The sequence below is a fragment of the Pleurodeles waltl genome, chromosome 3_1, assembly GCF_031143425.1.
Source record: "Pleurodeles waltl isolate 20211129_DDA chromosome 3_1, aPleWal1.hap1.20221129, whole genome shotgun sequence".
NCBI classification, from domain to species: Eukaryota; Metazoa; Chordata; class Amphibia; order Caudata; family Salamandridae; genus Pleurodeles; species Pleurodeles waltl.
Genome location: NC_090440.1, coordinates 569,840,916 through 569,862,488, shown reverse-complemented (window position 1 = coordinate 569,862,488; position 21,573 = coordinate 569,840,916). Strand labels below are relative to the sequence as shown.

Here is a 21,573-nt window from a genome sequence, read left to right as displayed (position 1 = left end):
ATGCGGAGCGCTATGCCAGGACATCCTTTGGCCAGACAGGTGCAAGGCGAGGATGAGGTGTGTGAGGAGAAACGTAAAACAAGGATAACGCTGTACAAGAAAACCACTGCCTTGGCTGACATCCACAGACCACTAAAGCCCCTTCTGCTCTGGCTTATCCTAACCAACCCACTCTCCAAGCGGCCCTCCAAAAGGACCGCGATGGCCCTCGCTTGGGCAAGTCTCCACCAAGTCTTTGCTACATCTTTAAACTAATGTATCCTGCCCAGTGTGTACCTGGGATAAAGAGCATGGGCCTATTTTACAGTTTAAACGCTTTCGGTGCCTTGTAAGTTATTGCTGGGACACTTTACCTCAAGTGGCTCCACATTTCTACTGGGGCCGCCTGTCTCCACCCTTCCACCCAGACATGCACTGCCACCTCTCTATGCCCTCCGGCATGCATTACTCCCCCGCGCCTTCACAGAACGATTTCGGACCTGGGGCCAACCACTGTCCCAGTTTATTTCATACGCTGCCCTCCGCGGTACATCGGCCTCTTTCCCTGGCGTCTGCCGTGCACACTTGTACAAAAATAGGCCCATTTAACCCTTGACCGTGTGCCCTCGTGCCAACCCCTTACCTCCATCCTCGATGAGCAGCGACTGGAAGGTGGCCGAGGACTCCAGCCTGAGAGTGACTCCGTGACCGATGACTGTGGACCTCTTGGCATTGTGCCCGGGGTGCCAGGGGATGGCATTGGGCCATGTATCCGGGCACACATCTGCAACACACTGGAGGTTAATCTGTGAATTTACACCACTGAGAGCAAAGCAGAGAGTGAGAAGAAGCAGATAAAATGAGGGAACAGATAAGAGAAGTGAAGAGACAGGGGCACTGGGAGAATGAGAGACAGAGGTCCGGAGACAGAGTGAGAGACAGAGGACATGAGAGGAAGTGAGAGAAAAGAGGCACTGAGAGAATGAGACGACATGAGAGGGAGATAGGCAGAGGCACTGGGAGAATAAGAGACAGAGGCAATGAGGGAGTGAGAGACAGAGGCAATGAGAGAGTGAGAAACAGAGGCACTGGGGAATGAGGGCGCAGAGGCACCGAAAAAGTGAGAGACAAATGACCTGAGAGAGTGACAGACAGAGGGCTTGAGACAGTGAGAGAGAGGCACTGAGAAAGTGAGAGACAAATGACCCGAGAGAGTGACAGACAGAGGGCTTGAGACAGTGAGAGACTGAGGCACAGGGACAATGAGGCAACTGAGAACCTGAGTGTAGGAGACGAGGGCACTAGGGAGGATGAGGGTATAGATGTCCCGAGAGAATGAGACAGCGGTCATGAGACAGTGAGAGGCAGAGGACCTGAGAGAGTGATAAAAAGGGGCACTGAGAGAGTGAGAGACTGGGGTACTGGGAGAGTGAGAAACAGAGTCATTGGGAGAATTAGGGGACAGAGAGACATGTTAGAGGACGAGACAGAGACAGTGGGAGAATGGAGGCACAGAGGCCTGAGATTGTGACTCTGTGAGGTCAGGGGGCCAAGGTACTTGGAGAGAGAGAGGGAGAGAGCCACCGGGTGAGACAATAGGAGAATGAGGGGTAACGAAAAGGCAGAGATATCGTATGGTTAGAGAGTAGTAGAACTGGGAGAGAGAGGACCTAGACACCGTGGGGCGAGAGGGTAGAAGCACAAAGGAAAGAGAGCGCAGAGACGCCGTGTGGTGAGGGCGCTGAGGCAATGGGGCATGAGAGGACAGTGGCACAGGGATTTGGCGGGAAGCACACTGACAGAGCGGGGGAGGGCGTGGGTGGTCCATGCAAGGACACCGGAGGGATGCAGCAGCTACAGACAACAGCAGAGGCGAGCGCGTCACCCACCTGGTCCCTCGGGGATCCTGCGGGCACCTCCTCGCCGCTCGCTCACCATCTCACCCACGGGGCTCCAGCGGCCGAGGGATTCAGTCATGAGCAGAAAAAGAAACGAGAGGCAGCGGTCCAGGTGTCTGACACCGAAGACACTGAAGAGAGATGAGAGTTGGGGGGTCTTACACGGCAGAAGCCTGGGCTCGGGGACCCTTGAAATTTGTCATGGAAGAGGCCCAGGATCTGAGGGATGGATTCAGGCGTCTGAGCCTCAGACAAACGTCCAAGAGACCAGGAGACACATGCCGGGAAGACTGGCATTAGTGAAACACGGGGTCAGGCTTCTGACACCTGAGACAGACGCCCAGGAGATCATGATATTCGCATCAACAGTCTTCCAATGAAACGTAGGCTTCAGATATGTTTTAAAAATGAATAACATATTTGTGTTATGTGCTTAATTAGCTGTACCACTATTAATGCCTCAAATTAATGTTTAAAACATATCTGATGCAGACCTCATTGGAACATTGCTGATGGGAATATATGGCGAAGTCTACAGGGCGGCTCCTGTGGTATTGTTGAGGCATCATGACAGACCTAAGCAAAGGGAGTATGTCACACCAGAGAAACAAGTGTTCAAGCTGTCTGAAGTCCGAGAGACAGCTGTCAAAGATCCAGGATAGACCTGGGCCAAGGGAATCTGACAGGTTTAGGGGGTCTGACATCGAGAGACGTGGCTAGACATATGCTATGGGAGTCTGGCACTAGTGAGGCATAGGTTCATTGGGTGTGACATCTGAGAGAGGCGAATGTCCAAGAGATCAGGCTAGGCAAAACCCATGGATGTTGCGAGAGAGGGGTTCAGTGGGTCTCACATCAGAGACGGATATCAAAGAGACCAGGCTAGACTTGGGCCAAAGGGGTCTGTAACACTGGTGACATATGGTTCAAAGTGCCTGAGAGACAGATGCCCAAGAAACCAGGACAGACCTGGGCTGGGGGAGTATGTCACTGGTGAGACATGGATTCGTTGGATCTGACATCAGTGAGACAGATGTCTAAGAGATTCGGGTAGACATGGACAAAGGGAGTGTGGCTCTAGTGTGACATGGGTTCAGGCAGATTTACCAAGCTGTCGGCCAGAATTCTGACACACACTAGGGAGATGAGGAGAGACAGGGGTCCAGGTGTTTAACGCTGGTGAGACAGTGCTTAAGGAGGTCTGACAGTCGGTTGGCACCTCACCATATGAAGAGGTGTGGATCCCTCAATGTGGACAAAACTAGCGAGGACCCAAGGCCAAGATCTCTAAAGAAAAGTGTCTGTGCAGGGCGTGGGAGTTTCTTCCCATGCACATCACTCCAGAGGTGGATTGACAAAGAGGCCAGCAGGCAGCGGCAAGGCGCTACACAGCTGCTGTGGAGGCACAGAACAGCAGCCGGTTGCTTTTGCCAGGCTCCTCCCAGCACCACTGTCCATGTCAACGTGAGCCCTGTACTCACATACGGCAGACAGTGACTGCGACACGGCGCAGCACCTGACGCACCGTGGGCACTGAGGCAGCCGCCTGCGCTGGCCGGGGCACCGGGGTCGGGTTGGCGGGAATAGGAACAGGAGTCCGGGGAAGGGTTCAGAGGGAGTTACTCCAGAGAAAGCATTTTCTGCACGTGCGGCTGGCTCAGACCTCACTTTCACGCTTTCACACATTCCCTCGGTTCCTGTAAAGCCTGCACCCACAGACCCCTTCCCCACTCAGCTCTATTCAACCCACAGCCACATCAGGGTGGAACAACCCAGACTGTGACCGGAGTACCTAAGTAGACACGTCAGACCTCAAAACGCATACCATTTTATCTAGCCGGATCAACCCGTTTGGTCCACTTAATGCAGAATAACAAGGACTGCCGTATGAGTTCGAATTACCCAGACATAGGCTATCACCTGGATCGGGATAACCCAGACTATCACCTGATCTTGGATTACACAGACCGACGCTTCAATCGAGATTAACACAGACTGTCACCTGAGTCCAGATTACCTACAGTGCCACTTGAGTCCGGACTGCCCAGACCATCACTTCAATCAAGATGAAAACAGACTGTTACCCTGGCCTGGATTACCCAAACTACTACCTGATTCGAGATTGACTCAGAATGCCATATCAATTAGAATTGCTCAAATTGCTTCTAAAAAACGGATTATCCAGGTTTTCACCCGCGTCCGGATTACCCAGACTGCCACTTGAGTCCAGATTACCCAGACTGCCACATAAATCCAGATTACCCAGACTGGCACATGAGCCCGGACTCACTCACACTGCCACCCTAGTACGAATACTGAGACTGCCACTGAGCCCGGATTACCCAGACTGCCACCTGAGCTCAGATCACCCAGACTGCCGCCTGAGCCCGGATTCCCCAGACTGCCACCTGGATCCGGATTACCCAGACTGCCACCTGAGTCCGGATTACCCAGACTGCCACCTGAGTCCGGATTACCCAGACTGCCACTAGAATCCGGATTACCCAGACTGCCACCTGAGTCGAGACTCACTCTCACTGCCACCGTAATTCGGATTACCCAGACTGTCTCCTGAGTCCAGACTGGCAGAAGGCACGCGAGCCCGAATTGCCCAAACTGTCACCTGAGTCCGGACTGACTCACACTGCCACCTGAGTCCGGAATGAGTTGTACTTCCAGGGTCCTGTTTATCTCGGTTTATTAACACGTTGGCTGCTCCTGACGGCACAGACTGTCGCCGTGTGTGTTTGTTTCCCCGCGTCCCACAATCACAGTTCCGGCGCCGCGGAGGCTCCAGCGAAACCCTCAGCCACAACAGGTGAACCCTGTAATAAAGCAAATTATAATGCACAGAAATAACATGGACCCCAGGTGAACATACCGAGGGGTCCTTTCTGACCCCTTCCCAGAGATCTCTAGATCACAGGATGGGGGTCAGTTTGCAACCAGGTTTGTGAGTAAGTGAACATGTGCGTGAGTGTTCGAGTGAGTGAGTGTGGCTCGGTATGGATCTGACTGATTGAGATCTGCAAACGTTGTGGAGACTCTGGGGAAAGCTGCACATTCAGATTTCGGTAGCACTGGAACATTTCGCTTCATGTAATTACAAAATACTGTTGAGGCTTCTGTTATGAGCCTTGTGTTGTGATAGCGCCGAGACGCGGGTTCGGACAGTGATACATATTCCCAAAAGCATGAATTACTGAAAACTCACATAAACAGCAAGGTTCTTGGTCCCATCACTGAGCGTATGGTCAGTAATACACTCACCTCTGGGACGAGCGGTCTGTGAGGGTCTGGTCCCGGACTGTGGTGTTTAGTTCTTGTGCTGCAACCTGGGACTGGTCTGCTGTCTGTGGCGGTCTTCTGACGGCCGGCTGTAGTAATCCTATTTGTGGTGGTTAGTACTCTGACCCGGTTTCACGCAGTAGCGCGGTCCGTGGTGTGTGGCACACTGATCCGTGTGGTCTGTGGTATACCGAGCAGCGCGTGGTCTGTGGTGCTCCAGACACGGGTCCGTGACTGCGAGGAGCAGATCGGGACTCCCTCGGGAAGTGCTCCTGTTGCAGCCTCGCAGACTCCGCTGTCTGTCCGGAGAGTGAGGGTGCGCGCTACCTGCGGTCTGTGCTCTCGGCGCTGCTGAGCGCGGCTCCTGCCCGGTCCCGCGGGCACACACTGGACTCAGCCCCGGGGAACCGGACCGGCTGACGCTGAAGTGTCCGGACCGGGGATGTTCACTCCCTGCGGTCTGTGGCGCCTCCTGCGGGACTCTGCCACTGGTCCTGCGCTCCAGCAGGTGAATCTCCCTCTCAGCCCTCCACTCTCCCGCCGCCGAGAGTGAGCTCTGCCCGCGCTTGCCGTGCACTGAGGATACGGCTCAGTCACTGAGGTCCGCAGCCTGCTCTCGCGCGCCCTTATATATTCTCCTCCCACCTCTCTATATCTCTCCCTCTGAATTCCCTATCTCCGGACCTCCTTCCCTCTCTCCTCCCCTTCTCCGCGCTCTCTTGGCATCTGTCCTCATCCGTGCCCCCACTGTGTCAATTCTCTCTCCCTGGAACCCCTCGTTCTCCTGCCCTCCCCTCTTTCAACTCTCAATACAGGTCCAATTATTCTCCCCCTCCCCACCTCCGTCCTCACTGTTTCCCTCGGGCACTCCCTCTTTCGGCTACATTCTTCCTTACTTCTGCCCCCCCCCCCCCCCCCCCCCTTCCCTGGCTCCCTCGACTCCGCATCACCCCGCGTACCCTCTCTCAGGTTCTATTCCTCTCATTGTTATGGTTAATTCACACGTATTTATTTAGCCTGGTCTCCCCAAGGCCGCAGCTATGGATACGGAGGGCATGTGGGGTATGAGTTAAAGGGCATTTGGATTATGCTATTTTCCACCAGCTTCTCTATATCTCTCCCTATGGCCACTGCGTTTTCCGCATAATTATAGACTTACCGCACTTGCCACATAACCATCCATCTGCTACTAAACTGCAGACTTCAACATAAAATAATGTGTGTAGCTCATATGGATCAACAGTCACACGGTTCTGCACCGCTGCAGACCATTTGTAGAAGTAACAGGTCACTTTGCAGTTGCTGTTTTCAAGTCCAAAAGTGTTACCAAATAGGTGAAACTTTTGCCCAAAACGTATTAATGTGTTAAAATGACAAAGTAGCTAAATACTACTGCCAAAGAATGTGCTATGTTAAGTCACTTTCCATTAAGCATTTCCATTAAGAAATTTAAGCTTTTTGATTTTCACTTTTCCTTTGAACCACATTCGACCATTTTCATTTTTTGTCACACAATTTGGTCAATTCTGTTGCATAATTTGTTCTTCCACAATCCATAATGAAGGTATTTTGAACTCAGCTGAACCCGGATCCCGAGCATTCTGCAGTTTTGTTGGGCTTGAAGTCAGCGCACGGCTTTTGGGGGCAAAGTAAACCCAGTCCGGTGCCAGAACTACAAAAGGCACTATTGCAGGCTGAGAGGCTTATGGTGATTCCTTGCGGGAATACTGCCCAGGATCAATCTTGTGGTCTGCTCTCTGTAACTTAAATGCTACTAGTACACAGCAGCACTCATTGTGCCAAACACTAAAAGCAGCCTTTTAAACAAATCTCAGGTCTGCCATTGTATCCTATGTAGTGCAGTGTTCAGTTTTAAACTGTCAATTCAACCTTACAAAATAAACCTTTTGACAGGCTTAAATCTTCCTTTTTAATACATTTATGCCACCCCGAAAGTAGGCCCTAAGCGCCCATCGGGCAGAGCTCATTTAATTTAAAAAGTAGGACATGTTGTTAAGTTTTACATGCCCTGGTAGTGAAAAACTCCAATTTTTTTTCTTCAATACTGTAAGGCCCACCCTCCCCCATAGCATTAGGTTCCCTTTTCACATTTAATAAATGCAAACTTTTGATTGGGGACAGGTAGAAATGTCATGCTTGACTAAAATGAATTGCAACGTAAAATCCTTATCAATGGCAGAGTTGGATTTTAGATTACAATTTTGAAGATCCTACTTTTATAATCTTGGTATTTTCCTGCCCTAAACATTCTGAGGCCTTCTAGGAGTTTCCAGCTACCTGGGCCTGTTAATTGCGCCATCCTAAGGAATATGCATTAGGCCCAGACAGTGAACAATAGGACCTGGGTGTAGCTGGGATAGTACCTTCCAGCCAGGATGAGAGGGGCAGAGCTGTTCCCTGTCCCACTTACCTGTCAAAGGGTTACCTCCAGCACGCTCACAGAGGTACTTGACACCAGCCTTTGTCACTCTAGGCCTCTTGGAGTCTAGGCAGCAGAAGAAAGGGGAAGGAAGGAACTTTCCCCAACTTTGTCCTTTAGGGATGAACTAGAAGTTTCCTGCACTTCAAAGGGTGGCACAGGTATAATATCGGACCTCCACGGGTCAGTACACTCCTGGACCTGCGAACATTACAGAGGGAGACTGCCTTGCTCCCCAGAGGCCAGCTCTGCTGCTTAAAACTTGCCTTGTTCCTCAGAGGCGTGCCCTGCTGCTTGAGGCCTGCCCTGCTCTATGCGAAGTAAGACTGGACCTGCTCCCTTCATCCCAAGCTACCCCAGTGACTCCAAAGGTCAGCTGGCTGACGTTCTTCTCTGAGCTATAGGGACACAACAAGCGACAGGAGCTTCTCTGCAACTGCCAAAGTGAACTGCTGCAACTGGCCCTGCCTGGACCTGCAAATGGGCCTGCCTGGACCTGCAACTGGACCTGCCTGAGCCCTGCTGACCTCTGCTGAAGTGAGCTCCTGCTTCCGCAGGTAATGGACCCTTGGCTGGTATCAGTTGAGCTCCTACTGTGAAATCCTGAAGTTTTTAACTTCGTTGCCAGACTTTGAGAAGGTAACTTTGTCGGCAGGACTAAACTGGTTCCTGTGTCCGGTCCGCACCCCATCACAATCAGCCTGATTTTGTGACTTTCCCTCAGTTTAGCATGATCAGATGATCGTGAGAGGTGATTTTTTGCTTTTAGGTGCTATACTTACTTAAAACTTTGAAATTGCATATCTCTGTTTCTACTGATAGAATTTTTGTTATTCTCATTTCGTTTTAAATATTGAAATATTCTCTATTTTTCTAAATTAGTTTGGAAATTTCAAATTAGTGCCTTTTGTGGTTCACCCTAACAAGGACTGTGGTTGTTGCTTGAGAAGGGTTTTTATCCCCCTCAATCAAAAACCCATTTTCTTACAGCCACCATTTTAGATAGCTAACTGAGAAGATGGGGGGAATCTTCATTTTGAAAAGGGGTAAAACCAAAACATTCTGACCTATCCCTGAGGGGAAAGCTAAAGAGGCCGAGAACAGACCAGTGGTCACTCACTAGGGTACTAGGAGATACTTTCTGAGGAGGCTTCAATATTTGCTCTACCGTGCATATTCAGAGGCAGGTGCTGATTCCTTCCATCCATTTCCATTTAGGAAAGTGTATTGGGCCAATGGGGGGTAGGAAGGAAGAAAAACTAAAGAAATGCAAGGATCCTGGCAAAGGTATCCTCCTTCAACGAGGCTGCCGGTCACGCTGCCAATGGTAACTTTCAGTATTGCAGGGCTGAAAGTAGTTTTTAGGAGTTCACTGCCAGCACTGTCGAACAAAGGGGTCACTAAATACCTAGGCTGTGTAGACCTAATTAAACGCCATGCTCTTTCTTCCACCACCCTATATACTTTGCTACTTTATCTCACTCTTGCAGGCTCTTTCTTACCCCTGCTTCCTTCTTTTGTCACTGATCTCTTATCTGTCTATTCCTCGTTCTTTCTCCCTTTTGTGCTCCTCTCTTTCTTCTTCTAGATTAATTTTTGATGATGAAAAGATTGCTCTGGATTGATTATTTCAATGTTTTGTATCTTGGTGTCACACAGGGCTGGATAAAGTGACTGCAAAGAGCTCAGAGTGCCGCTGTACTTCTCATTTGACCCAGCCATACCGTGCACCAATCGGGGCCACGCTTAAGAAACTTCATTGGCTGCCAGTGAAGCAGAGATTCTCTTTCAAAGCCTTGTGTTATTGCCATGAAGCATTTGCTAACAAAGGTCCATAGTACCTTCAATCTTTTGTCAGACCATATGTACCATCGAGGAAATTAAGGTTGGTAGGGAGATGTTGGTGATTGTTCCCAAAGTAAAGAAAGTTTACATAGGTGGGAGCTCTTTCAGCTATTTAGCGCCAAAATTCTGGAATGCTCTGCCCTGACGGTTCATCAGGCCCAGTCGGAATGTCTTTTCAGTAAAAAAAACTCATTTTTTTTTTTTTTTATTTGGGCTTTATGGGGGTTCAATCGCTATATTTAGGCATGGAGATACCTGTACCTAGCAATAGGGCACCTCATTTGAGGTAGCTATGTGCTTTAGAAACCACATTATTACTATCAATGACTTACGATAAAAAATAAGTCCCTCTGCTACACGTTAGTGCCGCCCCCTGCAACCTGAATCACCGGCACAAATTAAGGAGTGCCTGGGAGAGGCAGAAACCAACCCCGTGAGTTTGAGTCGACTCCAGCCATAGACTCAAGCTTCTGTAATAGAATTACATGGTCAAGCACACTAAAGGCAATGGACAGGTTTAGCCATCAGCTAAAATGCAGCATCGCCACTGTCTGCTAGCAACGACACAAGTTCCTTTACATTGAAGTAAGCCATTTCAGTACCTTGTCTCGCCCTGAAGCCAGACTGCATATTCCCCAGTAGTTTATGAGATTCAGGGTGGTTTGCATTTTAAGATTTAAGAAGCAATAACTTTATCATTTTTGCAAAGAATGGACCTCCTGCTATAAGATGAAAATCAGCTAGTTTATTTGAGATAGAAAACTCATATCTTTTCAATAGCGGTTTAATCTAAATTACTTTCTGTCTTATTTACTTACCCACATCTCATTCACAAGTTTGCACATGCCGCATGCAGCCCCTCGGAAGCCGCCGGGGAGCTTTCGTGCCCGGAGGCATTCGTTGCAGCCTGCTCTGACCTCCCACGCTGCTTTGCTTGCTTGCCACGCGCCAAGCTTCCTGCCCTGGGCAGCTCAGCGCCGAGAAGAGGCTCAGCGGTGAGTACAGGGCCGACTCACGGTACCGATGGGAAGTTGGTGGGGAGCAGGGTAGAGCTACTAAGGCTCCCGTGAGACAGCTGGACAGGTGCCGGGGGGTGGGGCTCAAGGGGGGTGTTCGGCTCTGGTTTTCTGCCCCCTTTTAAGGCGGCCTCCGGTGCATCTTGTGGGTGAGTTGTGGGGGCAGAGCCTTACTGAACTGGGGAACCTTCTCGTGGGCTGAGGCAGCTTCCCAGGGAGCCAGGATCTACGGCAAAGCTGGGTAGCCAGCACCTCCCACTTGATATCAGTCTTCATCACAGACTTACAGTGATTAGTGGACTGGTTATCTTAGTCCTAGCCAGTGCTTAATTTGTAAATAAAAACGCGCTGGTGCTCAAAGCCTCCCTCTTAAACATGCAACTGCTGCAATTAAATGTGAGAACACGAAATACTGAGGCAGCGTTATCTTGAAGCCATCTCGGGCCTCTTTAATCCATATAAAGCCACTTTCTGCCCCTTCAGCTCACTCTTGCAGCTTTCTACTTTCTCCCTTTGTGACGCTTTTTCGTTTTTCTCTTCCTCAGTCTTTCCCATGTGTGTCTTTTGCTCGCAGCAAATGCTGGAGGCAGAAGAATAAGCGCCGGCCCTCAAAAATAAGTGCCGGTGCTCAGCACCAGAAACAAAAAGCACAAATTAAGCACTGGTCCTAGCTCATGCTCCTCAGTAGCAGAATCTGGCTGTAAACATAAATAAATAAATACATAGGTATACTTGTTTCGTGATAAATGTTGACAACAACCTGAGACCAAAACAATGCAGACACGTCAACAAAAGCTGCAGAAGAACTGCAGCTCTGCCCAGTGTTAAACAACGGATACAAAATGCAAAAGACTCCGGGGTTGAGATTTTTAGTACAAGCTTAAACAGTGTTTCCAGTTACAAGGGGTCAGATATACACACACCAAGGCATTGTTGCCGGAGCGCAAGTCCAACTCACAGCTGGACTCACATGATCTCTGCGAGGTGGCGACACAAGGAGCGATTCAAGGAAGCACTCAGCCTTTAAACTGCAACCACTTGTCACCAGATGAAATCAACTCAGGACTATGCCAATAGAGGGATTCCAGCGCAACACTCTTATCAATCACTCACTGGCTTACAAGGCAATCCTGTCTGTCTAAAACAAAAAATAATTAGTTCTTGGCTTATCACAACACCTTCAAACTCACTTAACTTGAAGCAATTACCCAACAATGACAATGTATCCTTTCCCGGCCTAATCTGTGGGGTAGTCATCTTTCAAACTCTGAGAAGAAGTCTGTGCTTTAAAACCCTCTTGAGGAGCCATTCTGAACATCAGTTATCAATTGCTACCCTTGCTGAGGTTCACAGAGCACCCTACGTACCAGAGCTCAACATTTCAGGTTCTGAAAGTGACTCAATTTACAGGAGAGAAGAGTCTGAGGAGCCTTCACCTAGTGCCACATTGGCTTCTTCATTAAATCAAAGATAAGACTATGTCCAAGTTAAGCCAACCAATATGGAAATTTCAAATCATTGGATATGAGAGCAAAATAAGCTATTGAGCTCCAAAGGCAATTTGGATTTACTGATTGAAATGAATGGAATTATTTCAAACCCAATTAGCCACGAGTCCTCCCCTCTGATAGAGCCGAGAGAAAGATTCTCAGACTTGGTCAATCTAGGTCACTCATTGGAAGTGGACTTAGACACTCCTCCCGCATATCCTGTACTTTCTGTAATGGGTGCAATCAGTTCTACTGTTACAAAAGTGACTAAGACTTTGAAATTTTAATCAGCTCTTATTGGCGAACAATTCACATTATTAAAATAAATACAAAACATTCAACTACATGGAACGTCCTTAATCAGGGTGGGATCAAAAAAGACAACAATAATGGAGATTACTTCATTTGACAAGAATGGCTGACTTAATTAGTTTACTACACCTTCTCTCCACAAACATATATTCAAGCTTCAAATCAGACTGCATACCAAATTCTTCTCTGAATATGGCAATTACCCATATTCTCTGAAATCTGTGTTAAAAACACTAGCAATTCCATGGTACCAATAGTGACTCCTCTACTAACACCCAATCCAAAACCATTACTGGGAATATAGAGGCAAGATTTGGACACAAAAATACCAAGAACCAAGAAAACCAAGAAGAGATTTTCAGATCAAATGATCCTGGTCCAACAGGGAACAATTCCGGCGGTAGAGACTGCATTCATTAGTGATGAAGCTCAACGTACGAACTTAAACTACTTAAGAGAACATTTTGACACATAATGTAAATAAATGGTGGCTGAAAAAATAGAAAAGAGTAAACAAAAACCTAGATAAAACTAAAGAAGCACGCGCCACTGCTGCAAGTAAACCAGCTAGGATGCAAAAAAAGATTCCTATTTTCAGGGACTCATTAAATCCTTACTCTGAGTATTCTTCACTGTTATCATCGCCTGCAAATGAACATCCTAATGTGGAAGCCATGCCTGCCATCATGGGCATCATTAGCATCAACCTTAACAAACTTCCAACTCATGGTCAAGTGGTAGCAGGGAATGCCTCTAATTTTTCCATACAAACATCTCCTATTGTACAACAATCAAAATATGATGCTGGTGAACCACCTGTACAGGACACAACCTCTCCGAAAGAGCACCAATAAGCTATAGATAACATCAAAAGTTTACTTCACATTTAAAATTGAATACTGCACAACATATACTGAGTAACACCACTGAACAACACAGATCAGAAGTCATTTCTCCCAAGGGGCATCAAAGTCCAGAAAATAGTGAAAGTGCGAATCTAAGTCGGAGAATGGAGCAGTCAATTAAGCAGGAACCAACACCACCCATGATTGATTTAATACATTGTGTGGCAGACGGGTTCTTAATTTTGGTAAATAAGACTTCCACAAGTCCAAGGACGAACAACCCATTGGCCAAAAATGGTGTACCTACTCCATGTAAATCAAGGATGCTGGGCTGTTTATCATTTCAGCCTTCTGTAAAGCCTTTGTTAAATGACTCAGCTCCTGAAACTATTTCGGATAACAAGTTTCAAATAAACCAAATCAAGTTAGTCAAAATTAAGATGCTCATGATTCACAGGCGGGAAGGTCTGAGGGTGGAAGTAGCTGTGGCACAAAGGAGGCAGGGGCATTAGCCGACACAATCAGACTCAGAAATGCAGGTGGAGCTGTCACAATCAGGCTCAGGAATGCAGGCAGAGCTATTGCAATCAGGCTGAGAAATGCGGGCAGAGTTCTTGCAATCACTCTCAGGAATGCAGGAGGGGCTGTCACAATCAGGAATGGGAGTTGAACTGTCGCATTCAGGCTCAGGAATGTGGGCAGAGCTGTTGCAATTAGGCTCAGGAATGTGTGAGGAGATGTCAGCAGGAGGGATGTGGAGTGGCTGGGGAGCTGTGATTGGCCCAAAGGGTCAGGCACTTCTCATCAACACTGCTTTGTGGCCTTCATTATATGTCCTACGATGTGGGAGGGGCTGGGTTGGGAGGCGGGAAGGCAGGAGGGCGGGAGCAGCAGTGGTGTGAAGAAGGCATCAGCAAGGGCATCAGCAGATGCAATCAGGCTCAGGAATGCGGGCGGAGCTCTCGCAATCAGACTCAGAAATGCAGGCAGAGCTCTTGCAATCAGGCTCAGGAATGCGGGCGGAGCTCTCGCAATCAGACTCAGAAATGCAGGCAGAGCTCTTGCAATCAGGCACAGGAATGCGGGTAGAGCTGCCGCAATCAGGCTCAGGAATGCAGGCGGAGCGGTCAGCAGCAGGCAGGCGGGCCATGAAGCGGCTGGGGAGCTGTGACTGGCCCAGTGGGCCAGGTAGGTCTCACCAAGATCACGCTGTGGCCTCCATTATATATCCTGGGAGGTGGGAAGTGGAAGGGGCAAGGGGGAGGCGGGAAGGCGGGTGCAGCAGTGGTGCGAAAAAGGCATCGACAGGGGAATCAGCAGACACAATCAGACTCAGGAATGTGGGCAGAGCTGTTGCAATCAGGGAATGCGTGTGGAGCTGTCTCAATCAGGCTCAGGAATGCAGGCAGAGCTGTCAGCAGCAGGCAGGATGGCTTTGTAGTGGCTGGGGAGCTGTGATTTGCCAAGTGGGTGCATCTATATTATTTGTGGGTCACAGCTAAAATTGGGTTTAAAATGTGTTCATTTGCTAATAACTATGGTATCACTTAAGAAATCCATATTAAATTTGGCAGACATTTAGCATGTTTAGACTTCTGTGGGGGTGGCAAGGGCCACGATGATAAATAAAGGGTGGAGCAAACCTAAAACAGGGGCAAGGAAACAAAAGTTTTTATTTGCTGAGAACTTTGGGGCTGTTTAATTAATCTGTGTGTAGTTTTGGCAGGTTGTTTGCAAAATAAGCTCACTAAAGAAATCTCAGGTTTCATACGCATTCAACAAAGTAAAACAAAATAAAAGGGGAGGGTCAAAAAATCTTTGATTTTATAATAACCTTTGCACAGTTTTACAGACATTTACCATGTTTAGATCACCCTTGATGTGGAGGAAAGGCTTAAAGAGGGAGGGAGGGAGTAAAAAAAGCAGCATCCCAATTTTAATTTACACAAGAATCTTTGCGTCTGTTACTGAAATAAAACATTGAACAGAATTAAATTTTGACATGAAACTAGAACTTTACCAGGGAGTTGACTTTGCTTGATTTGGTGTAAATGGACTCAGTACTTTTCAAGAAATTAGTGCTACAAAAATGTGTCAGGTGGGCTTGAAAGGACTAAAAGTTAAAGCTGTGTGATCCCTTAGTCCGCAGACTGTGTGCAGATCTTTATTTAAAAAATAAAAACCCCTTTTGGTCATGGAGGAGAGTCATTTGTTTAAAGAAAAACACTAAAAAAAAGAAAATTTGTTCAGGCTTTGCGCACCGTAGCAGAAGGTTTGTGAACCTCTTTTGGGAGCTCAGGCCCCAAGCATGGGCTCTTGAGCCGTTGCTAGTCCCCCTTCTTGGGTTCTCAGAAATATTTCCAGGGTCATAAACCCTGCAGGGATCCAGGAAGCACAACAAGCACCCATGAGCCATTAACCGCTTACCTGCGTCGGACGGCCAGGAGCCGCATGACGACATGGTGATGGTGTGTGTCAGATGGCCTTTAGTTATCCTGGAACCCACCCACGGGAAGCTGTCGCTTCCCCTGTGGGCCGCTCTTTAAACAAAAAAACACCAGGGATGGCAGAAGAAGCACTTCCGCTGACACCCCAATCTCCCCCTCGGCGATCTGGTGATGTCGGCACGCACCCAGCGATTAGCTTCCAGTGCGTCAGGAGAAGGGAACGCCCAAAGGTGAGTTCTTCTCCCAGTGGGGTTACTTTAAAAAAACAGACACCGGTGGAAAGGAAATATTGTTTCTTTTCCCCCTGTGCTCGTTTGGCACGATCACGGGTGAGGCAACGATTGTGGAGCAGCAATCCCATCCACTAGGCACTGTGGATTTTGTTTTTTGATATTTGGGGAGCGACCCGTTGGGCAAGGGTCATTCCCTAGGGAGCATATATCTTTGTTTTGCTCACCCTTCACAAAGCTAGTTTGGTTGTTTTTTCAGCCGATCTGCCCCCGGGGAAAGGGCGTCAAAACCCACTGGACACCAGGGATGATTATTTAGGAACTGCGGGGAGCGACCCCTTGGGCAATGGTCGTTCCCCTGGGGGGAAGGGGGCAATAGGTTTTATCTCTGTTTTGGCCCACCGTGAGGGCTAGTTTTGCTTGTTTTTGGCCAATTGGCCCCTGGAGGGTCAAAACCCACTAGGCACCAGGGATCATACCCTTAGGAACTGTGGGGAGAGACCCTTTGAGACAGGGTCGCTCCCGTGGGGGCAATATATTTTATCTATGTTTTGGCTGCCCCGGGGGCTAGTTTGGCCCTTTTTTGGCCAATCTGTCCCCCAGGGGGATCAAAACCCACTAGACACCAGGGATTATACACTAGGAATTGAGGGCACTGCCCCCCTGGGCGAGGGTTGCTCCCCTGGGGGGCAATATATTTGATCTATGTTTCACCTATCCCTTGGGTGCTAGTTTGGCCCTTTTTTCAGTTGGTCTGCTTTACGGGGGTGTCAAACCCACTAAACGACAGGGATTTTACATTTAGAAATTGTGGGGAGTGACCCCTTGGGTAGAGGTTGCTCCCCTGGGTGCTCATTATATTTTATCTGTGTTTTGGCCCCCCTGGGGGCTAGTTTGGCCCTTTTTCAGCCAATCTGCTCCTCACGGGGGAGGGGTCAAAACCCACTAGATGCCAGGGATTTTACATTTAGAAGTATGGGGAGTGACCCCTTGGGCAATGGTCACATCCCCTGAGGGCCATATTGTTTTTTTTTTTTTTAGTGGTTGAGCCTCAGGATGATGGTAACAATTGAGTTACCCAGAAATAAGGTTTTGTATGTGGTGGGGGGGATCAGCTTCTGGGGTTAGGTTTACTTCCATCTGATAGTATCCTTTTTGCCTTTATCACACCTCCTTTCAGGGGACTATCAGTGTCTTTTCATTGATATTTTGTTATCATTTTTATTTGGAAATGTAATTCTCTCTTCTTTTTTATTATATAGCAAATCATTTCCTTTGTCTTGTTGGTGAATTCTGGTTGCAGTTGCATATTTGGCAGATCTGTAGTTTGTGGAATTGTGGTTGGTAAGCAGCTCATCTTGTAGCCTTTTCATCTAATGTGTATCCTTGGCCTGTTTGTTTAATTTTTTTGACTGCTGTACTAATGTTGGAATCTTTAGCTTTTTGTGTGATTGTCTTTCAAAGTAAAGTATTGATTTGTCCAGGTTCTTTACTGCCTTGTGATATATGCAATGTGTTTTTTCCCAGTGCGTGGACTGGCACTTTGCTAGCAATGTGTGAGGACTAGTACTTGGCTGGCAATGTGAATTGACTGGTGCTTGGCTGGCGGTGTGCATGGATTGGAGAGGTGCGTTGGTGACTAGTAGCCAGTAAGTGTATTGACTTGCTTGAGGTGTGATTGTCAATTGTCTATTGTTTGGGTGCTTGGTGGTGAGATTGGCGTGTTAGTCCTGTTGGAGTTGAGAGTGATGGGTCCTTGACGCTGTTCATAAGGGTAAGTGTTGAGTTGTTTTGGGCCCGTAGCTGTCAGTGTGAATAGTTTTCTGTGTGTAATGCATGCAAGAGCTACAGTTGACCCTTGTGTGATCCATTCCTGTCACGGGCACCAGGCCCAGGCACTCAAGTAGGGTAACTTTTTGAGGAGATAAGTTGGGAAACACTTGGTGGAAGCAATTTTGTGGATCCCTGCACAGTCCTGTAGTTTTCTTCACAGGAATGCAAACATTTGTGTTTTTATTCTATGTCTCATGATTGCAGTTTATTCTGGTTTTGAAAACATTGAGGGATCCCTGTAACCCACACCTTCGTGGACTCCCACAGGTGTCACTTTTAAAAAATGTATCGGTTTGATAGGCTTTTATTCACGGTTGCTGACCCCACAACTAATTAGTACACCTACCATAGCTATTATTATCGCCACAATATGTTTTGGACCCTTACGTGTCATAGCGACTTGGCCTACCCACACAAGTAAGGTAGCATTTTTATTGGGAGACCTGGAGGAACACTGGGTGGGAGGAAATTCGTGCCGGCCCAGTGATTCCAAAACCTTCCTACACAGAAATGCAAAGAAAATGTGTTTTTGTAGCCAAAGTTTGAGATTTGCAAGGAATTATGGATAAAAAAATGTGGTGAGAGCCACACAAGTCAGCTTATCCTGGATACCCCTAGGTGTCTAGTTTGCAAAAATGTACAGATTTGCTAGGTTTCCCTAGGTGCCGGCTGAGCTAGGACCCAAAATCCACAGCTAGGCACATTGCCAAAAAACAAGTCAGTTTTCAGTGGAAAAATGTGATGTGTCCACACTGCATTTTGAGGCATTTCTTGCCACGGGCTCTAGGCCTACCCCCACAAGTGCAGTACCGTTTTTATCTGAAGACTTGGGGGAATGCTGGGTGGAAAGAAGTTTGTGATTCCCCTCCGATTTCAGAACTTTGCATCACAGAAATGTGAGGAAAATGTCATTTTTAGACAAATTTTGAAGTTTGTAAGGGATTCTGGGTAGAAAAATGTGGTATGAGCCATATAAGTCAGCCCATCATGGATTCCCCTAGGTGTCTAGTTTTAAAAAATGTACTGGTTTGCTAGGTTTCCCTAGGTGCCGGCTGAGCTAGAGCCCAAAATCCACAGTTAGGAACATTGCAAAAAGCAAGTCAAATTTGATGTGTTCACATTGTGTTTTGGTCTATTTCCTGTCACAGGCAGTAGGCCTACCCGCACAAGTGAGGTACCATTTTTATCGGGAGACATGGGGAATGCTGAGTGGAAGGAAGTTTGTGGCTTCCCTCAGATTTCAGAACGTTCCAACACAGAAATGTGAGAAAAATGTGTTTTTTAAACACTTTTTGAGGCTTGCAAGGGATTCTGGGAAAGAGAACCTGGTGAGAGCCACACAAGTCACCCCAGGTGTCTAGCTCTCAAAAATGTACAGGTTTGCTAGGCTTTCCTAAGTGCCGGCTGTGCTAGGGCTCAAAATCCAGAGCTAGGCATGTTGCAACAAACAAGTCAGTTTTCAGTGGAAACATGAGATGTGTCCACGTTGCATTTTGGGCCGTTTCCTGTTGCCAGATTAGGGCTACCCACACAAGTGACATACCATTTTTATTGGGAGAAGTGGGGGAACACAGAATAGCAGAACAAGTGCTATTACCAATGGTCTTTCTCTGTATTTGCGCATTCCAAACGTAAGACTGTGTAAGAAAGAAGTCATTTTGAGAAATGCCTTCTAATTCACATGCTAGTATTGGAACCCCTAAATTTAGAGATGTGCAGAAAACCACTGCTTCTTAACTCCATATCGTGTGCCCATTTTGGAAATGCATAGGATTCCTTTATACCTATTTTTTGCTCTTGATATTTTACCAAATGAAATGCAGTATACCTGGTACACAATAAAAAAAACATTGTAAGGTGCAGCTAAGTTATTTGCTCTGGGTAGTTTGGGTTCTTGGAGAACCTACAAGCCCTGTATATCCCTGCAACCAGAAGAGTACAGCAGACGTAACAGCATATTGCTTTCAAAAATCTGTCATACTTAGAAAAAGTTACAGATGAAAATTTAGACACACATGGCTGTTTTTTTCAACTCAATTTCAAAATGAAAGTGTTACTTCCTATAGGAAAATCATGAAGGATTTACACAAATGACCCCTTGCTGAATTCACAGTTCTGTCTACTTTTCAGAAATGTATAGCTTTCCAAGGTCCACCATTGGTTTCGCACCCATTTCTGTCGGTAACTGGAAAGGAGGTTGAAAGCACCACAAATAGGAAAAATGGGGTATGTCCCAGTAAAATGCCAAAACTGTGTTTAAATTTTTGGATTTTCTGATTCTAGTCTGCCTGATCCTGAAAGTTGGGGAGATGGTGATTTTAGCACCACAATCCCTTTGTTAATGCCATTTGGAGGGAAAAAAACAAGATGCTTTCTTCTGCAGCACTTTTTTCCCATTTTCCCAAAACACCCAAAATTTAGCTGTATTTTGGTTGATTTCTCGGTCACCTACAGGGGAATCCACAAACCTTTAAAATCCCCAGGATGTTGGGAAAGAAGGACATAAATTTGGTGTACATAGCTTTTGTGGACAAAAAGCTATAGGGACCTAAGCGCAAACTACCCCAAATAGCCACAAAAAGGCTTAGCAGGCGGGGATTGGAGGTGGAGGCTTAGCAGCGAAGGGGTTAAGGGTTACTGAACTCAGTTTAGGGTTCATCAACACAAAAACAACAGGACCTGCAGCCAGCCATAGTGGTTGCCGACCTGCAGTGCGTTGGCCGCAGAGTCAAGCCAATGGGCAAGCCCTCCGTCCAATCCCAGCTGCGTACAACCAAACACCAAAGACCATGTGCAACGGGAAGTTCCATGAAAGTCAGATGTAGTATTTATGTAGTATGGCATCAAAAACAGAAATTAATTGTAAAAAGACAGTTTAAGTGCAGTTGTTCGTAAGAACTGTTATAACACCTTAGTGTATGTTTAAAAAAGCTCTGAGATTCACTTTAAAAAAACAGTTTAAATTACAACTAAAGGCTACTTTAATTCACTATTTATGGTTAGCTCCAGAATTCATAACTTGCAAAAAATCTATGCAAACCGTAAAACACACTAAATGCAAAGCTTATGACTACACAATATTTATACAAATACGTGAGAATACTCACAAGCACATCATTAAATAGCAACACATATTCAAACCAACACATAATACTGCATTTATAGGCAATTCATTAATACTGTTAATGGTATTATGATATGCAATCTGAACTGTAGGCTCATTTATATCTTCTGTATTTGAATTTGTTAACTCAAAGATAGATTAATGAGGATTGCATTTGGTGTGCGGTTTATTGTTTGCAGGGCTCTGTGACCAAGACCTTCAGCCATGCACAGCAGTGGCTGGGCAGCTGCAACAGGTTCAGCTCAGAAAGTTTGGGCCCTCTGATCAGGCCCAGCTAAGCGTGGACAAAGGCTATGCACAGCACAGCACAGCACAGCCATGGCAGGTGAATGCAGTATGTTGAAAAACAGATACAGTCACTGAAAAAACACAATTCAAGCTTAGTTATGGTTCAGTGTACTCAAACCTGAAAACCCCCTAAAATCTACAGTTATTGTAAACAAACACTGCATACCATAATTCATACTATCCGTCATGTTGAATACACAATTTTTTCAATGGCACAGGAAAAAAAGACAGTCTCTCAAGAGGAAAGCACGGCGGGGATGTGAGTTATAGTATGGAGTGTGCCTTGCTGACTATTTTTGGTGAATTTCAGGTATTTTTGGGGTTTGTATTTGCTAACTATAACTTTGTGTCTTTTCAGTGAATTTTATACATAAACACATATCACCAGAACCCTCCTCACCTCGTTTAAATCACTTAAGAGAAATGTCACCTGCTCAGAACACATTGTGCATTCTGTAGAGTGCAGTGTAGGAAAGAGTAAAAAAAAAAAAAACGAAGTGTGGTGTGAGCCACATGATGCACTATGGGAGACATTTGG

The 21,573-nt window shown here is 46.9% G+C and overlaps 2 protein-coding genes across 3 annotated transcripts in view; both read right to left on the bottom strand.

Annotated features, from left to right (window-relative positions):
* CEMIP (cell migration inducing hyaluronidase 1) overlaps positions 1 to 5,867 on the bottom strand; it is an 899,136-nt gene extending 893,269 nt beyond the window's left edge. The window contains exon 1 of the mRNA XM_069223002.1: positions 5,148 to 5,867. The gene's annotated coding sequence lies outside the window, so the exon portion shown is untranslated. The remainder of the gene's footprint in view (positions 1 to 5,147) is intronic.
* The window catches only part of LOC138284333 (cell surface hyaluronidase-like), a 633,659-nt gene that overhangs the window by 495,078 nt on the left and 117,008 nt on the right, over positions 1 to 21,573 (bottom strand). The window contains exons 1-2 of one of the 2 annotated variants that reach the window (XM_069223001.1): positions 1,869 to 5,141; positions 623 to 763 (exon numbers count right to left, since the gene is read on the bottom strand). In XM_069223001.1, the coding sequence (XP_069079102.1) occupies positions 623 to 763; positions 1,869 to 1,956 (229 nt within the window). In that variant the 5' untranslated portion in view covers positions 1,957 to 5,141. Of the gene's footprint in view, positions 1 to 622; positions 764 to 1,868; positions 5,142 to 21,573 lie in introns of those variants that run through there. The other variant, XM_069223000.1, reaches the window with a different exon arrangement.